The sequence below is a fragment of the Sminthopsis crassicaudata genome, chromosome 1, assembly GCF_048593235.1.
Source record: "Sminthopsis crassicaudata isolate SCR6 chromosome 1, ASM4859323v1, whole genome shotgun sequence".
Taxonomy (NCBI): domain Eukaryota; kingdom Metazoa; phylum Chordata; class Mammalia; order Dasyuromorphia; family Dasyuridae; genus Sminthopsis; species Sminthopsis crassicaudata.
The window spans coordinates 609,248,092-609,262,923 of NC_133617.1; the positions used below are offsets into that span (position 1 = coordinate 609,248,092).

The 14,832-nt window shown below is 34.5% G+C and overlaps 1 protein-coding gene across 1 annotated transcript in view; it reads right to left on the bottom strand.

The window, feature by feature from the left end:
* ITGA1 (integrin subunit alpha 1) overlaps positions 1-14,832 on the bottom strand; it is a 189,584-nt gene that overhangs the window by 69,295 nt on the left and 105,457 nt on the right. Inside the window, exons 9-11 of the mRNA XM_074282545.1 lie at positions 8,596-8,761; positions 3,151-3,224; positions 2,045-2,189 (exon numbers count right to left, since the gene is read on the bottom strand). Of these exons, the coding sequence (XP_074138646.1) occupies positions 2,045-2,189; positions 3,151-3,224; positions 8,596-8,761 (385 nt within the window). The remainder of the gene's footprint in view (positions 1-2,044; positions 2,190-3,150; positions 3,225-8,595; positions 8,762-14,832) is intronic.

Sequence of the window (14,832 nt, forward strand, 5' to 3'; positions counted from 1 at the left end):
GCATATATGTATATATATGTGCTTATATGTATTTATATGCACATATGCATACTCATGGATGTATATTTTTATACATTTGTGTATATTTGTGCTTAATTATAGTCTTCTGTGAGGGGAAGAGAGTATGGAGTTGGAGATTAATAAAATAAAAAGTACAAAAAAAAGATATCAACAATAGCTGTTCATTAATCTAAGACTTTTATCATGTAAATATTCCTGCTAGCATTATTGTTCTCCCTTTTAAATGACAGAAGTGGAATTCACATATATAAGTTAGTCTGTGAGTCTCAAATATTTTATATAAAATAGAATCTATGACTTGAAAGAAATTTTAGACATTATATCAAATCGTATCTCCTATCAAATATAGTTATCTATGTTAGACTCTGCTTAAAATGTTATCAGTAAAGAGAAACTCACAAGTTCCTGCTGAAATCTATTCCCTTCCAGAGCTGGAGAGTTTGTGTTTTTATTAAGTTTATTGTTCAGAATAAATGGTTTCTATTTATTTCTTCTAATTCTTTCTGCCAGTATCTTTCCTTCCCATCTTTCACCAACTCCACCTGTTATGCCACAGTTTTGTTTTATTGTCCTGACTCAGTTTCCCTATTTACTCTGTATAATTGTCCTGCAAAACCACCCCTCCCTCTTTATCAGAATATTTGATAAGGATAAACTATCTTATGTTTTAGAATGTCAGAATGCCTCTCCTCATCCCAAGCTATTAGAATATCAGATACCATCTTATCAAGATGCCTCTCCCCATGTCCAGGGGTTCCTCCCCCTATTATATCATCCCTCTCTCTGGAGGCTCACCCCAACCTGTCAGAGTCTGTCCCTCAGTCTACCCCCTGAGTCTGAGCCATGTGTATATAGGTCATTGAGAACTCACATTGCTGGATTCTTCATTCAGCCCTGGAATCAACGGATTTATTTGGTCCCAGTAAATCTCTCCCTTTTAAATAAATTATTAAATACTCTCTAATCTCTATCTTGCCTCAGTTTCTCCGGCATTACACACCAAGCCCCTCAAACTAAATACCCCTTTGTTGTTTGGTCATTTTTCAATTATGTCCAACTCTTCATGACCCCTTTTGAGATTTCCTTGACAAAGATATACATTTCCTTAAACTAATTTTCACATTGGATATGATTGGTTTTTCATAAAACGTGGCATTTAGAACTAAGCACAATGCTTCCCCTATGGGCTGAGTTCTGATACACTTAGTGACCATCTCAAAGGGCCCAGTTAAGTCTCTGAGGTACTTTTACTCTAGACTTTTCTATCTGGCTAATAAAGAAAGAAGCATTTCAATCAACAAATGTTTTAAACATCTATTATGTGCCAGATACTCTGGTAGTCTGTTGGGAATTCAAAGATAATATGAAACAATGGTGCCCTCAAGTGGTTTATATTCTATCAGGGATTATACACATTGTATATACATGTTACATTATAAAGATTTTATATATATTATACTATATTGTGCATAAGTATATACAAAGTATATACAAAGTAAGTACATAGTGATTTCTCCAAGGGTGAGGGAAGCATAACACAAGCAGATGGTGATGGGTATGAAGGGGAATGGAATGAAGGTAAAGAAAAGCCTCATGTAGGAAATGATGCTTGAACTAAGTTTTGAAGGAAAATAAAGATTCCATGAAATGGAGTTGAGGAAGGAGTACATTTTAGGTATAAGGGAAACCTGGTGTAGAGAGAGAGAAGAGATAGGACTGTGGGGTATGAGAAATAATAGTAAAGTTGCTTTGCTTGGCTATAGAGAGAGTGAAGGCCAACAATGTATACTAAGGCTGAAAAGGTAGGTTGAGGCAGAATGGTGAATGACTAACCAGACAAGTTTGTACTTGAACCTAGAGCTAATAGGGAGCTAATAATAATAATAATAATAATAATAATAATAATAATAATAAAAAGACAAGATCTTAATTTAATGACACTGAAGCCTAAGTTCTGGTGAAGTCAAATCACCAAAAGAAGTAATTTTGATAATCAATAATTAAGGAATATAAATATACTCACCTAAATAGGAAGCAAGTGGCTCATTTTTCTTAGTAGCCTCAACATTAAAGGAATTGTTTGGTGGGGTTATAATTTGGTTATCTTTCTGCATGACAACTGTTCCATTCCAGTCATAAGCCCCAACAGCTCCAAGCATAACCCAGTCCTTAGATTTAAAGAGAAAGATAAATATTAACTTTCAGTAGTGAACTGTGGGGTGACATGTTTTGTTTTTCAGTCTGCCTCAGTTTCCTTTATGTAAACTGGGGATAATAATAACATTTATCCCTCAAGGTTGTAGAAAGGATAAAATGAGATAATATTTATAAAGCATTTTGCAAACTTCAAAGTGCTATATAAATGTTAGCTATTAGTATTATTTCAATTTTAAAAATTCAGAATTTAATGAACACTACATGGAATAGGCATTTGTGTGTAAATCGTAGAGCATAATAGAAAGAGATATTTAAGAAGATTGAACCTGAAATTATAAAACTCTATTATGTACCACTTGCTTCTCTTTTTAAATATGTAATGAATTCATATATAGTTCTAATAAGAGGCCTACGGAATGCTGTTTTCAAATTTGGATCAAAAATCATTAGGATAGGGGCAACTAGGTAGCATAATGGTTAGAGCACCAGGCCTGAACTCAGGAGGACCTGAGTTCAAATGTGACCTCAGACACTTAACACTTCCTAGCTGTGTGACCCTGGGCAAGTCACTTAACCCAAATTTCCTCCAGAAAAAAAAAATCATTAGAATGTAATCAAGACAATCTTCATGTCAGAAACATATGATATTTGCAATATCAAATATCAATTTTATTGGATAATACTTGCTAAAGTTCATATAATAGTTACTATTTGACAGGCACTGTGCTAATTACTTTTACAATTATTTCATTTGATCTTCACAAGAACCTTGGGACATAGATGTTATTATCATTCTCATTTTACAGATGAGGAAATTAAGTGATTTGCCCAGGGTCACACAACTTAAGTATCTGAGGCTGGATTTGAACTCATGTCTTCCTGACTTCAGGGGCCAGGACTCTATCTGCTATGCCTTCTAACCAAAAAGACAAAAATAAGGTTTTAGTTTTTACCATAAAGTGATCAACTTACTTGTGAATAATGAGCACTAAATCCAGTCTGGGACATTTCCATCTCAAATGAGGCTGCTGACAAATCAGTCGTGGCTAAAAAATAGAAAATAGTCATCTTTAAAGACTACAGTGATTTTTTTATTCCAAATGACTTTTTTTTTCCCCTCTGAACTTAGTAATCCTCAAAACCCACAAAGATTTATATACAATTATAATATATTCATTTGATAGAATTCATTGTACATTTAGTACAAAGTGAAAATAACAAAAATAATAACTTTATTTTTTTTCTCAGAGAGATAAAGGAGGATTGCAGACTTTTGTAACCCAATGACATTCTTTCTTGGGGACTAACTCTTGGTTCTGACTAGTCAATAAATTTGCTTCCACTAAGAAGATCTCAGACTTAGGGTCTCTAAAACTAAATTTGTCCCATAAGGCAATGAGAGTTTTTAGACCTTAGGAATCATAATCTCAGGGTTTGAGTTGGAAGTAACCAGCCAGCCTTTGTTTGAAGACTACCAAATGGGAGGGACCTCTCAAAGCAATCCACTCCATACTTAAATGGTCTCAATTATTAGAAAAGTTTTTCATACATCAACCTTATATAGGCCTCATTGCAACTCTCACCCATTATTTCCCCTACTAAATATTCCCAGTTCCTCTAACCTTGTGTGACAGAAAATTATGGGAACAGCTTCTTATTCCTGTAAGTTATATCTCTTAGTGCAGCCCTGGTCTTTCTGAATCTAAGACATTTTATCTAATGTGCCATCTAGCTCCTTTCAAGTCACAGCATCAATTTAAATGTAACTAAGTCTTCTCTCTGCACGCCTAATTACCCTAATATAAAGATGCCACTGAGGAGCCTTTGGAGCATGTGCAGATTGCCTCCTATAGAGACCTTTGTCCCCTAGTACCAGAAAAACACGTTACACATGGAAGATTATTTATTATTGAAAGAATGATAATGATAATTTAAATTCTGTTCTTTGTTAAAAAAAAATTGCCTTTTCATTTACATACATGTAACTTGCCTTTGACCATTCCAATAGATCCCCTAAATTTAGGAACTTGTATAAAATACCACAATGAATATAAGTTGTTTTCAGTCAAGTTCAACTCTTCATGACCCCATTTGGGATTTTCTTGGCAAAGATACTAAAGTAGTTTGCATTTCCTTCTTCAAATTATTTTACTGATTAGGAAACTAAGACAAACAGGATTAAGTGATTTGCCCAGAGTCACACAGCTAGTATTTGAGGCTAGATTTGAATTCAGAAAGAAGAGTCTTCTGGACTCCAGGCCTGGCACTCTATTCACTTCACCACCTAGCTGCTCCTTTATAATCGGAAATCAGATCTCTATCCACATGGCACAGGATGTTCCAAAAGTCTTATTATAGCTTTATGATATTAAAGATTTAAAAGACACTATGACTTCTGGGGGACCCTTTATGTTTTTATGCATCCTTGTATATTTATATACCTTGTATATTTATATATTGCATATGCTGAATGCATATATATCTATCCATAGACATACATTTGAAAACATTCAGTATTCCAAACTTAGCAATGTCACATAATATTAAGGAAGTTTGAAAAATATCCATTTGTTTTTCTCTAATTAATGGGTAATTTATTAATGTTACTTTGCAGATAAGAAAAAAACCTACAAGTAATCCAAAATTTATATATAAAAAAAATCAACCTGCTCTTCCAGCAAGGGAATATAGGGTAGTCAAATGAATGAAATCAAACCCTAAGCTTCTTTACAACTTACCTGGAATAAATTGCCAGTGAATAGGTTTGCAAATGGCTTTTATAGGGCTAAATTTTATAGGGGAAACAGTCAAGAGTCACATATTACATTTCAATCACGAGTTGGAATAGCCCTTTCATTAAGGCAACTAAAATAAGCTTTATTTTAAAACATTTTGCTCTGAGAGCTCAAGGCACTTTACACTTATTATCAAATTTATCTTTACAATCTCCCTAACAGGCAGGTAGAAACTGTGCCAAAGTGCCCATAAAAACCACCTCCTCTAATTTAGGGAGCCCTGACTTTCCAAATTTCCACTTGCTTCTGGGTTCTGTCTTCAGGAGCAGAGAGAAAAAGATTATGGAGAACAGCAGAGTCCTATCCTGTTCAAGACCTCTCCTTTACCTCTGGAGAGGTATTTTTCTGTTATCTCTGCTGTTCATAAGGGAAATGGAAATGTTAAATAACTTCCTAATATCCCAAAGTAAGCCACTGGCACTGGCTACTCACTAAGCTAAACGGATGCAAAAAGGAAAGAACAATGTAGCCTTCACGTTATCTGGCATTTGCTCTCACAAAGGGTAAAGATTTATGGGAAATGGAGAATTTCCAAGTGGCAGAAAAATATAGCTCTTTCTGATCTGATTCTGTAAAATTCAGAAACACTTTAGTTAGTAAATCGACAAAAATGCTTTAATTATAACAACTATGGCCACTCATAATTCTAGATGATCTCTGATGAAACATATTACCTACCTCCTGACAGATTTCTGATAGATTCAGGGGGTGCTCATTGGTGACACTTATTTTTTGAACACAGTCAATGAAAGAATTTGTTTTACTTGACTATGCATTTTTTGCAAGGAATTTTTTTTTCCTTTTTCCTTTTTCCTTTTCCTTTTTTTTTTTTTTTAAAGTGGAATCAGCATAAGGAGAAAACTGTTCATTAAAAATAAATAAATAAAATTTAATTTAAAAACCCAATAAAGATTCTCAGAGAGTGTTTTTTGGTGTACTGTCTTCCTGAGATTATTGCATAGCTTTTAAACTTAGAAGCTTTAATTTCAGCAGTAAACATGATAGACAGAAAGAGCATATGGCAGTTAAAAGCAAATTGAATTTTCTTCTCACAACCAATAGAGACTTCAGTTCTGCTTTCCAAAGGACACAGTTTGCCTTCTCCTCTATAGTAATTATTTTCCTTTTGTCACAGGATCCTAAATGAAAATACATAGTGGATAATGGTGTCCTGTAAACTTTAATAAATTTGTTTTGAAATTCCATTTGTAAGTTGTTTTTCTTAGGCTTACAAGTTTAGGTTATTAGAATTTTAAAATCTAAAAGGGTTATATGAAAATATTATGCTATTTCTCACGTCCCACCAGTGCCTTTTAGTTGTGCCCTAGGTCACCCCAAATACCACTTCCAACTAAGGAAAATAAAGGCTAGAGCTGTCTTTTCTAGCAGTAGGGTCCTTCAGGAATGAGTAGAACTTCTGTTTGATAAATTACTGAAGTCTTGCTATTTCTTAAAGCATAGTGAAATTGATGTGCAAAATGTATTCTGGCTTGCGGAGCTCACTGACATTTTAAAGCAAATTTTCACTTTTCCATTTCTTCTTCAGTCCTCTCTGATGTTGTTTGTTCCCCACACTTTCTTAACACCTATGTTCTCTAGGAAAGTGTCAGTCTTATTTCAATATTAATAGCAGACATTTATATATTGCTTTAAAAGGCTTGCAAAGTATTTTCCTGTACCTTATCTCATTTATTTTTCACAATGAATCTATAAAGTGGGTAGGATATGTTTGACTTTGTTTTTTTTTTTTTTAATACATGAGGAATTTCAGATTCAGAAATCTTAAGTGATTTGGCCAAAGTTAGAGTCAGAGAATTCAGGTAATATGTGACTTAAGTGCTTTCATTATATTGCTTTCTCTACCATCTTAACTCTTTCTTTATAATTAGATTATGTTTCCATGATCCTATCACTAAAGAATCATAGGCCAAGATCTGGAAGAGAGCTTAGAGACCATCTAATTCAACCTCTTTGTTTTACAGATGGGAAATAAATGCCCAGGATAACTAAAATCGTTTGTCTAAGGTTATGACTTGCCACCAACCCTATGATTTTAGAGTTAATTTCCTTCCCACCCCATACTATGATCTGTTTCTAAAGTAGTCTTCTTTCTTTTCTTCTCTCTTCCTTAATAAGAAAGTTTGTATGTATTGTAAAATTAGGGGGATTGATTCAAGTACTAGTTGGAAGTTATAGACTGGGTAAATCATAGAATATGGGAAGGTATAGTGGATAGAGAGCTGGATGGCATAGTGGATAGATACTTACCAGCTCTGTGACCCTGAGAAAGTCACCTAACCCTATGTGCCTCAGTTTCCTCATCTGTAAAATGAACTGGACAAGGAAAGAGTAAACCACTCCAGCATCCTTGCCAAGAAAACCCCAAATAGAAAAATGACTGAATAACAATAACAAAATCACATCATTTCTTCTAGTGTCAGTTTCCTCACTCAAAAAGTGAGGAAGGATTCTATTACATGGTTTGTGGAGTTCCTTTAAACTCTATAGCTGCGATCATAGGATCTCTTAAAGCCTCTTCAAGCCAGTAGTGTGTTAGGGTCAATTGAATGGGCTGGCTAATGAGAATTAATTGTTAAATTTTCACCATGAACATTTATGCTTTAGAATTGGCAAATGTTACAAATTTAGGTTTAATTTACAGCTTTGTTGATTAATAAAATGCTAATAATCCAGGTTAAATTTAAATTTAAAGTATGTAATGCATTTATGTAATACACAAACTCTCTTCCACACATACCTCCTATCCCCACCTAATGCCAGAGTCTCCTTCTGGCTCAAACAGTCTGTGGGGCTAGATTAGGCAACATACAGAGGAGTCAAGCTCTTTCAAACTATTGTCATTTTTGTCTAGTGACAAGAAATAGTAGATCCTCACTAGATCACAAGGCTCATAGCTTTCTCTATGGCACCTCTTCTACAGTAGTAACACAAGAAGATGTAAATATTCTTTTAAAAGGGCTCTGAATTTTATGCCAAGTATCTGCACTAATTCTAGGGACATTTTGACAAGGGAAGGTTTATAACTTTCTAATTCCAAAGTAACTTGTTAACCTAGGAAGCACCATGAAGCAAAACACCCATATTCATCATCATTTATAGTTTATCTCCATTTAAAGTCAAAGTATGGAAAACATCAAATATAAATAGTAAGCCAAGACTACAAACTTCTATTGCTATGCAGTGAGACAATGTTTTACTATACTGATATAAAAGGTTCCATTTTCAAAGGAGACTTTTAAAAGACTGAAAATTTACACGGATAAAAGTCTAAGTCAAAATTCCAAGTTTTGAAACTGCTTGTATATCTCTTTATTTACTTCCTGAATCTTTCCAAAAATATCAAAAAGGAATGAAAAACACAGGATATTTTTGTTAACCTCTCTTTTCATCATTGTCCTCTTTATTAATCACCTGTGCTGTGCCTTTAGGAAGAGGTCTTCTAGCAACTCTGATGCAATGTGAAATATCTGTCTGAATGAGAGATGTGTACAAAACAGTCTAATACTATGGTAGATAAAAAAAGATGTTATAAATAACAAAGGTAGTATTCTTGAGGGCTTGAGATATGGATTAGCATTTTGGTTTAAAGAAATTTTCATACCTTCTAAGGCAAATATTCTTTCTCCCAGGCCTTCAGCAATAGTGACTAATGCGAATTCATCAGAGACATTGAAGAAATGCTTTTCAGTAGGCTCACTTGCAATTGATTTTATTTCTTCCACAAATTTCTCAGTGCTCAAATTCCCTCGGTTATAATGACCAAGAATCTAAGACACAACAAAAAAGTCAAGAATATATTTGATTTTTTTTATTATAGCATTTTATTTACAAAACATATGCATGGATAATTTTTTATCATTGACCCTTGTGTAACCTTCTGTTCCAACTTTTCCCCTCCTTCCCCCAATCCCCTCTCCTAGATGGCAGGCAGTCCAATATATGTTAAATATGTTAAAGTATATGTTAAATACAATATATGTATACATATTTATACAGTTATCTTGCTGCATAAGAAAAATCAGATTTAGAAAGAATGTAAAAATAACCTGAGAAGGAAAATAAAAATGTAAGCAAACAATAACAGATATAGTGGAAATGCTAAGTTGTGGTCCACACTCGTTTCCCATAGTTTGTTCCCTGGGTGTAGCTGGTTCTCTTCATTACTTAACAATTGGAACGGATTTGGATTATCTCATTATTGAAGAGAGCCACTTCCATTAGATCTGATCATCATATAGTATTATTGAAGTATATAATGATCTCCTAGTTCTGCTCATTTCACTTAGCATCAGTTCATGTAAATCTCTCCAGGCCTCTCTGAAACCATCCTGCTGGTCATTTCTTAATGAACAATAATCCAGAACATTTATATAATATATTTGATTATTGACAAATTGTCAGTAAACAGAAAAACAGAGTGATTTAATATAATACAATTTTTATGTACTTCTATATTCTTAGAAGGGAACTTTGCAATATATTCATGTTAATTCATAAGAGGTACTGTAGAAATATGGCAGTTGGTCTAGGAACAAAGGACAATCATCTTCACTGTCCTGGGTTTCCTAACCATGATTGCTTCCTGCTGTTTCTAAACAGTTTTATCTTTTGAGTCTAGTGGTTTATAAAGTAGGGAACCTCTTCTGTGCCTTTTTAGCTGTTGCAAAACCAAATAGTTGCAACAGAACTGGTTGATCTGAGAGTGTCTAGTCTTTCTGAAAACAGTATTTATTGAGCGAAGGTAAGGGGATTTGGACCCATTTGTTATTTTAGGAATCAATGTTAATTGGCATGGCTGATTTGGGAGCTAAAATATTGGCTCCTCCTATTAAGAACTAGATTTCGGAGATGGGTAAATGTTCACAAAGAGGAGAAAAACAGATACTATTTATGAGATATAACCAGTATCATTCACAAGTACATAGGCATTTTCTGAAAAATAGGTTTATAGGATTTAGAGACAGAAGTTTCCTTAAAAAGGGATTGGTCCAACCCTTCATTGTACAAATGAATACATTAATGGAACTTAAATACTACATCTAAAATTACTTACATGGTTAATTTCAAGTTTTGAACCAAAGAATCTCTTATTAGCCACCACTTCTTTCTTTTTCCCCCATCAAAATTTAAGTTCCTTGAGGGCAGAACACAGCTATGACATCCTTCTTTCATTTATTTATTCATTTATTCTCAGACTTATTCATTCAAAGAATCTTAATGAAGACTTGGTGATTCAAGGTGTTGTGATCTTTTATGGATTGAATTATTCATTTATTTAAATGGAAATAATTTCAAAACAAGTTTAGTTGATTATATTGCTATCCAATTTTTTTTGAAATCAGGTAATTTTTGTGAGAGGAAAAGGAAGCCAGGAGCCTTCCGATTAGGGAGGTGACAAAGCCTAAGATAGTGTACAAAAACTTTGAACTTAGTTCAAAATATTTGTCAGATAGTTATTTCTTATCATTGAATAGTTCCTTACTCTTCTGCTTCAGGCTTGTGTGGACAAGTCTATGATAACCTAAGGTAGAATAGAGTCCCAGACTGAGACTTCTAAGATATCTCCCTCACTGATATCCTCTCTGACCTCAGGTGAACGATTCCCATACATACTCTGCTCACTCATTTCTTCATTTGTAAAATGCCATTTATGTTGTTAGGAATAATGAGATAATGTCTGCAAAGTACTCTGAGCTATTTGGAAGAAATGTGCTACAAAAGACAAATAGACAGACAACAAAGTAATGGGGAGATCATTTGGATGTCTTTCAGGTCATCAAATTTATTTAATGTTAATATGTCTAGTTTTTCATTTGTGGAAAATATGAGGGTTGTGCATGATTGTACAAATTAGAGTAGTCCAAAAGAAACAGGAGGCTAGCAGATATATGCTGATAGATGTTTAATAACTGATTTTCTGGGTGGGAAAAAAATTATATGAAGAACATACTTTTAAATTTAATCTGAATTATTAACATTTTCCTTGTCATTTTCTTAAGGCTAGATAACAAAATAGTAAATCACACCCTGATTTCTAGCATTTGCCAATTTCTGAGGTATAAACGCTCACATTGAAAATTTTATAATCATCTCTCATGGGATAGTTTGAGCTGGCTCCAGCACAATCATTCCTAGCTCTTGGCTCTGAGAACTTAAGTAAATCATTTTATCATTTAGATCCTCAGTTTCTTCAACTGAAAATTTTGAAAAATAAAGCGTAGGGATAGCAAAGAACCAAGATACACATAGAAGAAAGTTCCATAACTTCTTCTTCATCTGTATCCTACTCCCCCACATATATAATACATATATAATTCAAGCCCTCACCATTTCTCCTATGGACTATTGTAGTAGTTCACATTGGTTTCCCTGTTTTCAGATTCTTCTATCCAATCTATTTGTCATACATTTGCCAAAATAACCTTCCTGAAATAGGAAAATTACATTGCCATTCTTCCTTGGCTTGGCAACTGAAGGCCTCCCCAGGCTGACTATTGCATATCCTTCAAGGTTTCTCTCCCATCACTTCCCTTTACATATTCAATATTATATTGAAACTGGCACATTGGCAGTTTTTTTTTTTTTGAACTCTCTCTCCTTTCTTCCTTCCTCCCTCCCTCCCTCTCTCTATCCTTCTTCTCTTGTTCTCTCCCTCCCTCCCACAGCCACTCACAGGTTCAACCCCAACACTGATTGGCATGGGGGGATTTAACCTGTTCCATTTCTGATCTAGGCTAGTTCTCTATCCTTAGACAGCTTTGTGAGTTTCCCTTGCCCCTTCCCAGAAGCTTGTCAATTTAATGTGGATACCTGGTCGCCTTTAAGTTGATGCAGTTCAGAACTCCAGAATTTAAGCAATTTATTAACCTCATTTTACTTAGAATCAGGATTTGTGTGCATGAGTTAACATACAGGGCAAGATAAGACTTTCTTGCATAAAGAGTTAAACTTAAAAAGTATGTTATGCTACCTTTTAAAAATTTTTCCTCAAGAGACAACTATTAAATATTTATCAGCACACCTCTGCCTGCATCTCTATGACTTATGTCCCTAGTTCTTCAGGTGCTATCATTTGCTTTTCTTAATTCATGCATGACCTTTTGTCCTTTAAGAAAAATAGGCATTTTATAGATGTGTCACCTTAAGTATTTCCCAAGAAGGGAAATATATGGAAATATTTTTGTATATTTTTTAATGTCTCCACATTTACCTTTCTCCTTTCTCTCTAGATTCTCTATAGCTTTAACACTTGAATTTCCATTCCATTCACAAATTGATAGAGTTGAAAACCCAATGTAGGAAAAATGGAGGCTTTTCTTTTAGATCATGCATAATCTTTGATGTAGGTTAAAAAGTATACATTTAGGGGCAGTTAGTTGGCACAGTGGATAGAGCACCAGCCTTGAATTCAGGAGGACCCGAGTTCAAATTTAGTCTCAGACACTTCACCTTTCCAAGTCACTTAACCCTAGCCTCAGGAAAAACAAAAACAAAAACAAAACAAAACAAAAACAAAAGCATACATTTAGTGAATCCATTAGTGGTCAGTAGTACCTTTAAATCCACCTAATTTTTAGTTTAAACTTACAATCTTCAAATAGAAGTACAGAAATTACAGTATGCTTTCAAATCTTCTTTGATTGCTTGCAGACAGCAGACAGTGTATTAAGTGTAAATGGATCAAATATTTTTTGTTTGACATGCTTAGCTCAGGGGAAATGTGGCTTTGCAATGTCTACCTTAGGTGAACATTAGCTGAATGCCAAGCATTTGAGCCTGTCACATTTTTATTGACTGAAACAGAATACATAATTTATGTGTTATTTTGTAATGTTTCCTTCTTAGTCAATTTTTCCTGACTAATTGGATTAAAAAGGGAATGCACAAGTACTTTGATGAATATTCTACCTGATTCATCTCTTCCTATCATTTCTCTTTCATTGATATAGACTTGTTCCCAAAAGCTCGTGGGCCACCATGATGTCACAGTTATAATGGGTAAAGTGGGCAAAGAGTCAGGCCTGAAGTCAGAATGGCCTGAAGTCAGAAAGACCTGAATTCAAATCTGGTCTCAGACACATATTAGCTTTTGTGAGCCCAGAGAAGTCACTTAGCCTCTTTTTGCCCTAGTTTCCTCATCTGTAAAATGCAGATAACAATAGCATCTATACCCCAAGATTGTTGTGAGAAGTATCAGATGAGAAAATAATTATAAAACATTTAACACAATGACTGAAACACAGTAAGCTCTATATAAATGTTAGCTATTATTATTATTATTATTATTTCTTTCTTGCTCACATAGTATTCATACAGTTCATTTTCATACATAAGTATTTTTCTCTGACTTTTTCCCCCAATGTACATTTATCCTCTCTATTATTCTCATTTTCCTTGTTAGTTTGATTTCAGTTCTGATATTTTTATTAGTGAGCTTGTAAATGCAACCTCAGTTCTGATATTTTTATTCCCATTTTTTTTTCCCTCCATGAAGGATACAGGTGTTTTAAGCCTATGTATTAATTTGAATTTGTGATTTATAATACCTAATATAAGAAGATGTAAATGGAGAAAAGGAAATGATTAAAAATGCCAAGTTCCTCTAAAATTTACTTGTTCAGAAATTTTTAATGAGGGCATCTGAAATTTATTGAGAGGATGACCAGGAAGTTTATGTTATGGTACCTCTCCTCAAAGACCTGGTAACAAGATGGTATAAACAAAACATACCCAGGAAGAATTAAACCAGGTTGTAAGTGATTAAGTGAAATGACATTCTATAGGAGTTCAGAGAAGAGAAAGATCACTGACAGTGAGGTCAGAGATTTTATGAATGATGTGGGATAAGAAGTAGGCCTTGAAAAATAAAGAGGATTTGGAGTAATTTTAGAGAAGAGGGAGAGAAGAAATGCTGGGGATAGGAAACCAAAACTAATCAAGTTGTATGGATCATAATGAACAAAGTCTCTATTTTGAAGGCAGTGTGGAATCTAGCCTGATTATAGAAAGATTTCATGCTGGTGAATAACATTGGCCAAGTGGATTGAAGTAGATTGCTGAGGGTCTAAACTGTCAGTTTAAGAAATTTAGACTATAATTTAAAAGGCATATGGGGGAGGAGGAGGCAATGATGCATGAAATCTCAAATCACCTCTACTATATCAATCATTGACTATAAAAAGAGGGTATGAGCATGATTCCTCTTTTGGAAGGTCCTTTCCAAGCTCCAAACTACCATTACTCTGTGATTGTGAATTTCTTGAGGGAAGAGATGTCTCATTTATTTCATAACTTCTTCCTCTCCTCCCCCTGCAAAATAACTCTCAACACCTGATGATAGTGCCCAGTATAGAGACTTGCCACAGTGATCATGTTTTAAATATTTCTTGAATGAATGAGAGAAATAATGAAATGCTGTGTTTGATAAAGATTAACCTGGAGGCAGTGTGTGGGATGGGTGGAGGGGGTGGGATCGGGAGAACAGAATGAGATAACTCAGGAAGGATTTGAGACATTATCTTTGTAGTCAGGATTGGATCATCCTTTGGGTCTTTTGGAAGGGAGTGTGGTGATGATAGGCACTACCCTTAAACTTAGTTCTAAAAAATTCTTAGTTCATTCTCCATTTACCCAGCACTTCAAGGCAATGTGTGGTAACCTTGCATTGTCTGCTTCCAGCTCCACCTCTTCCTCTTTTTGCTCCAAACACAGGCTCAGAGTACACTGCAGTCACTGCACTGGGGTAGGCTAAGGCAATGAGAAGAATAGTGTTCTTCTAAGGGAAGGACAGGGTAATGTTCAAATTTGGGGGGCAATCAGGTGCATTGAGCTGCATTGG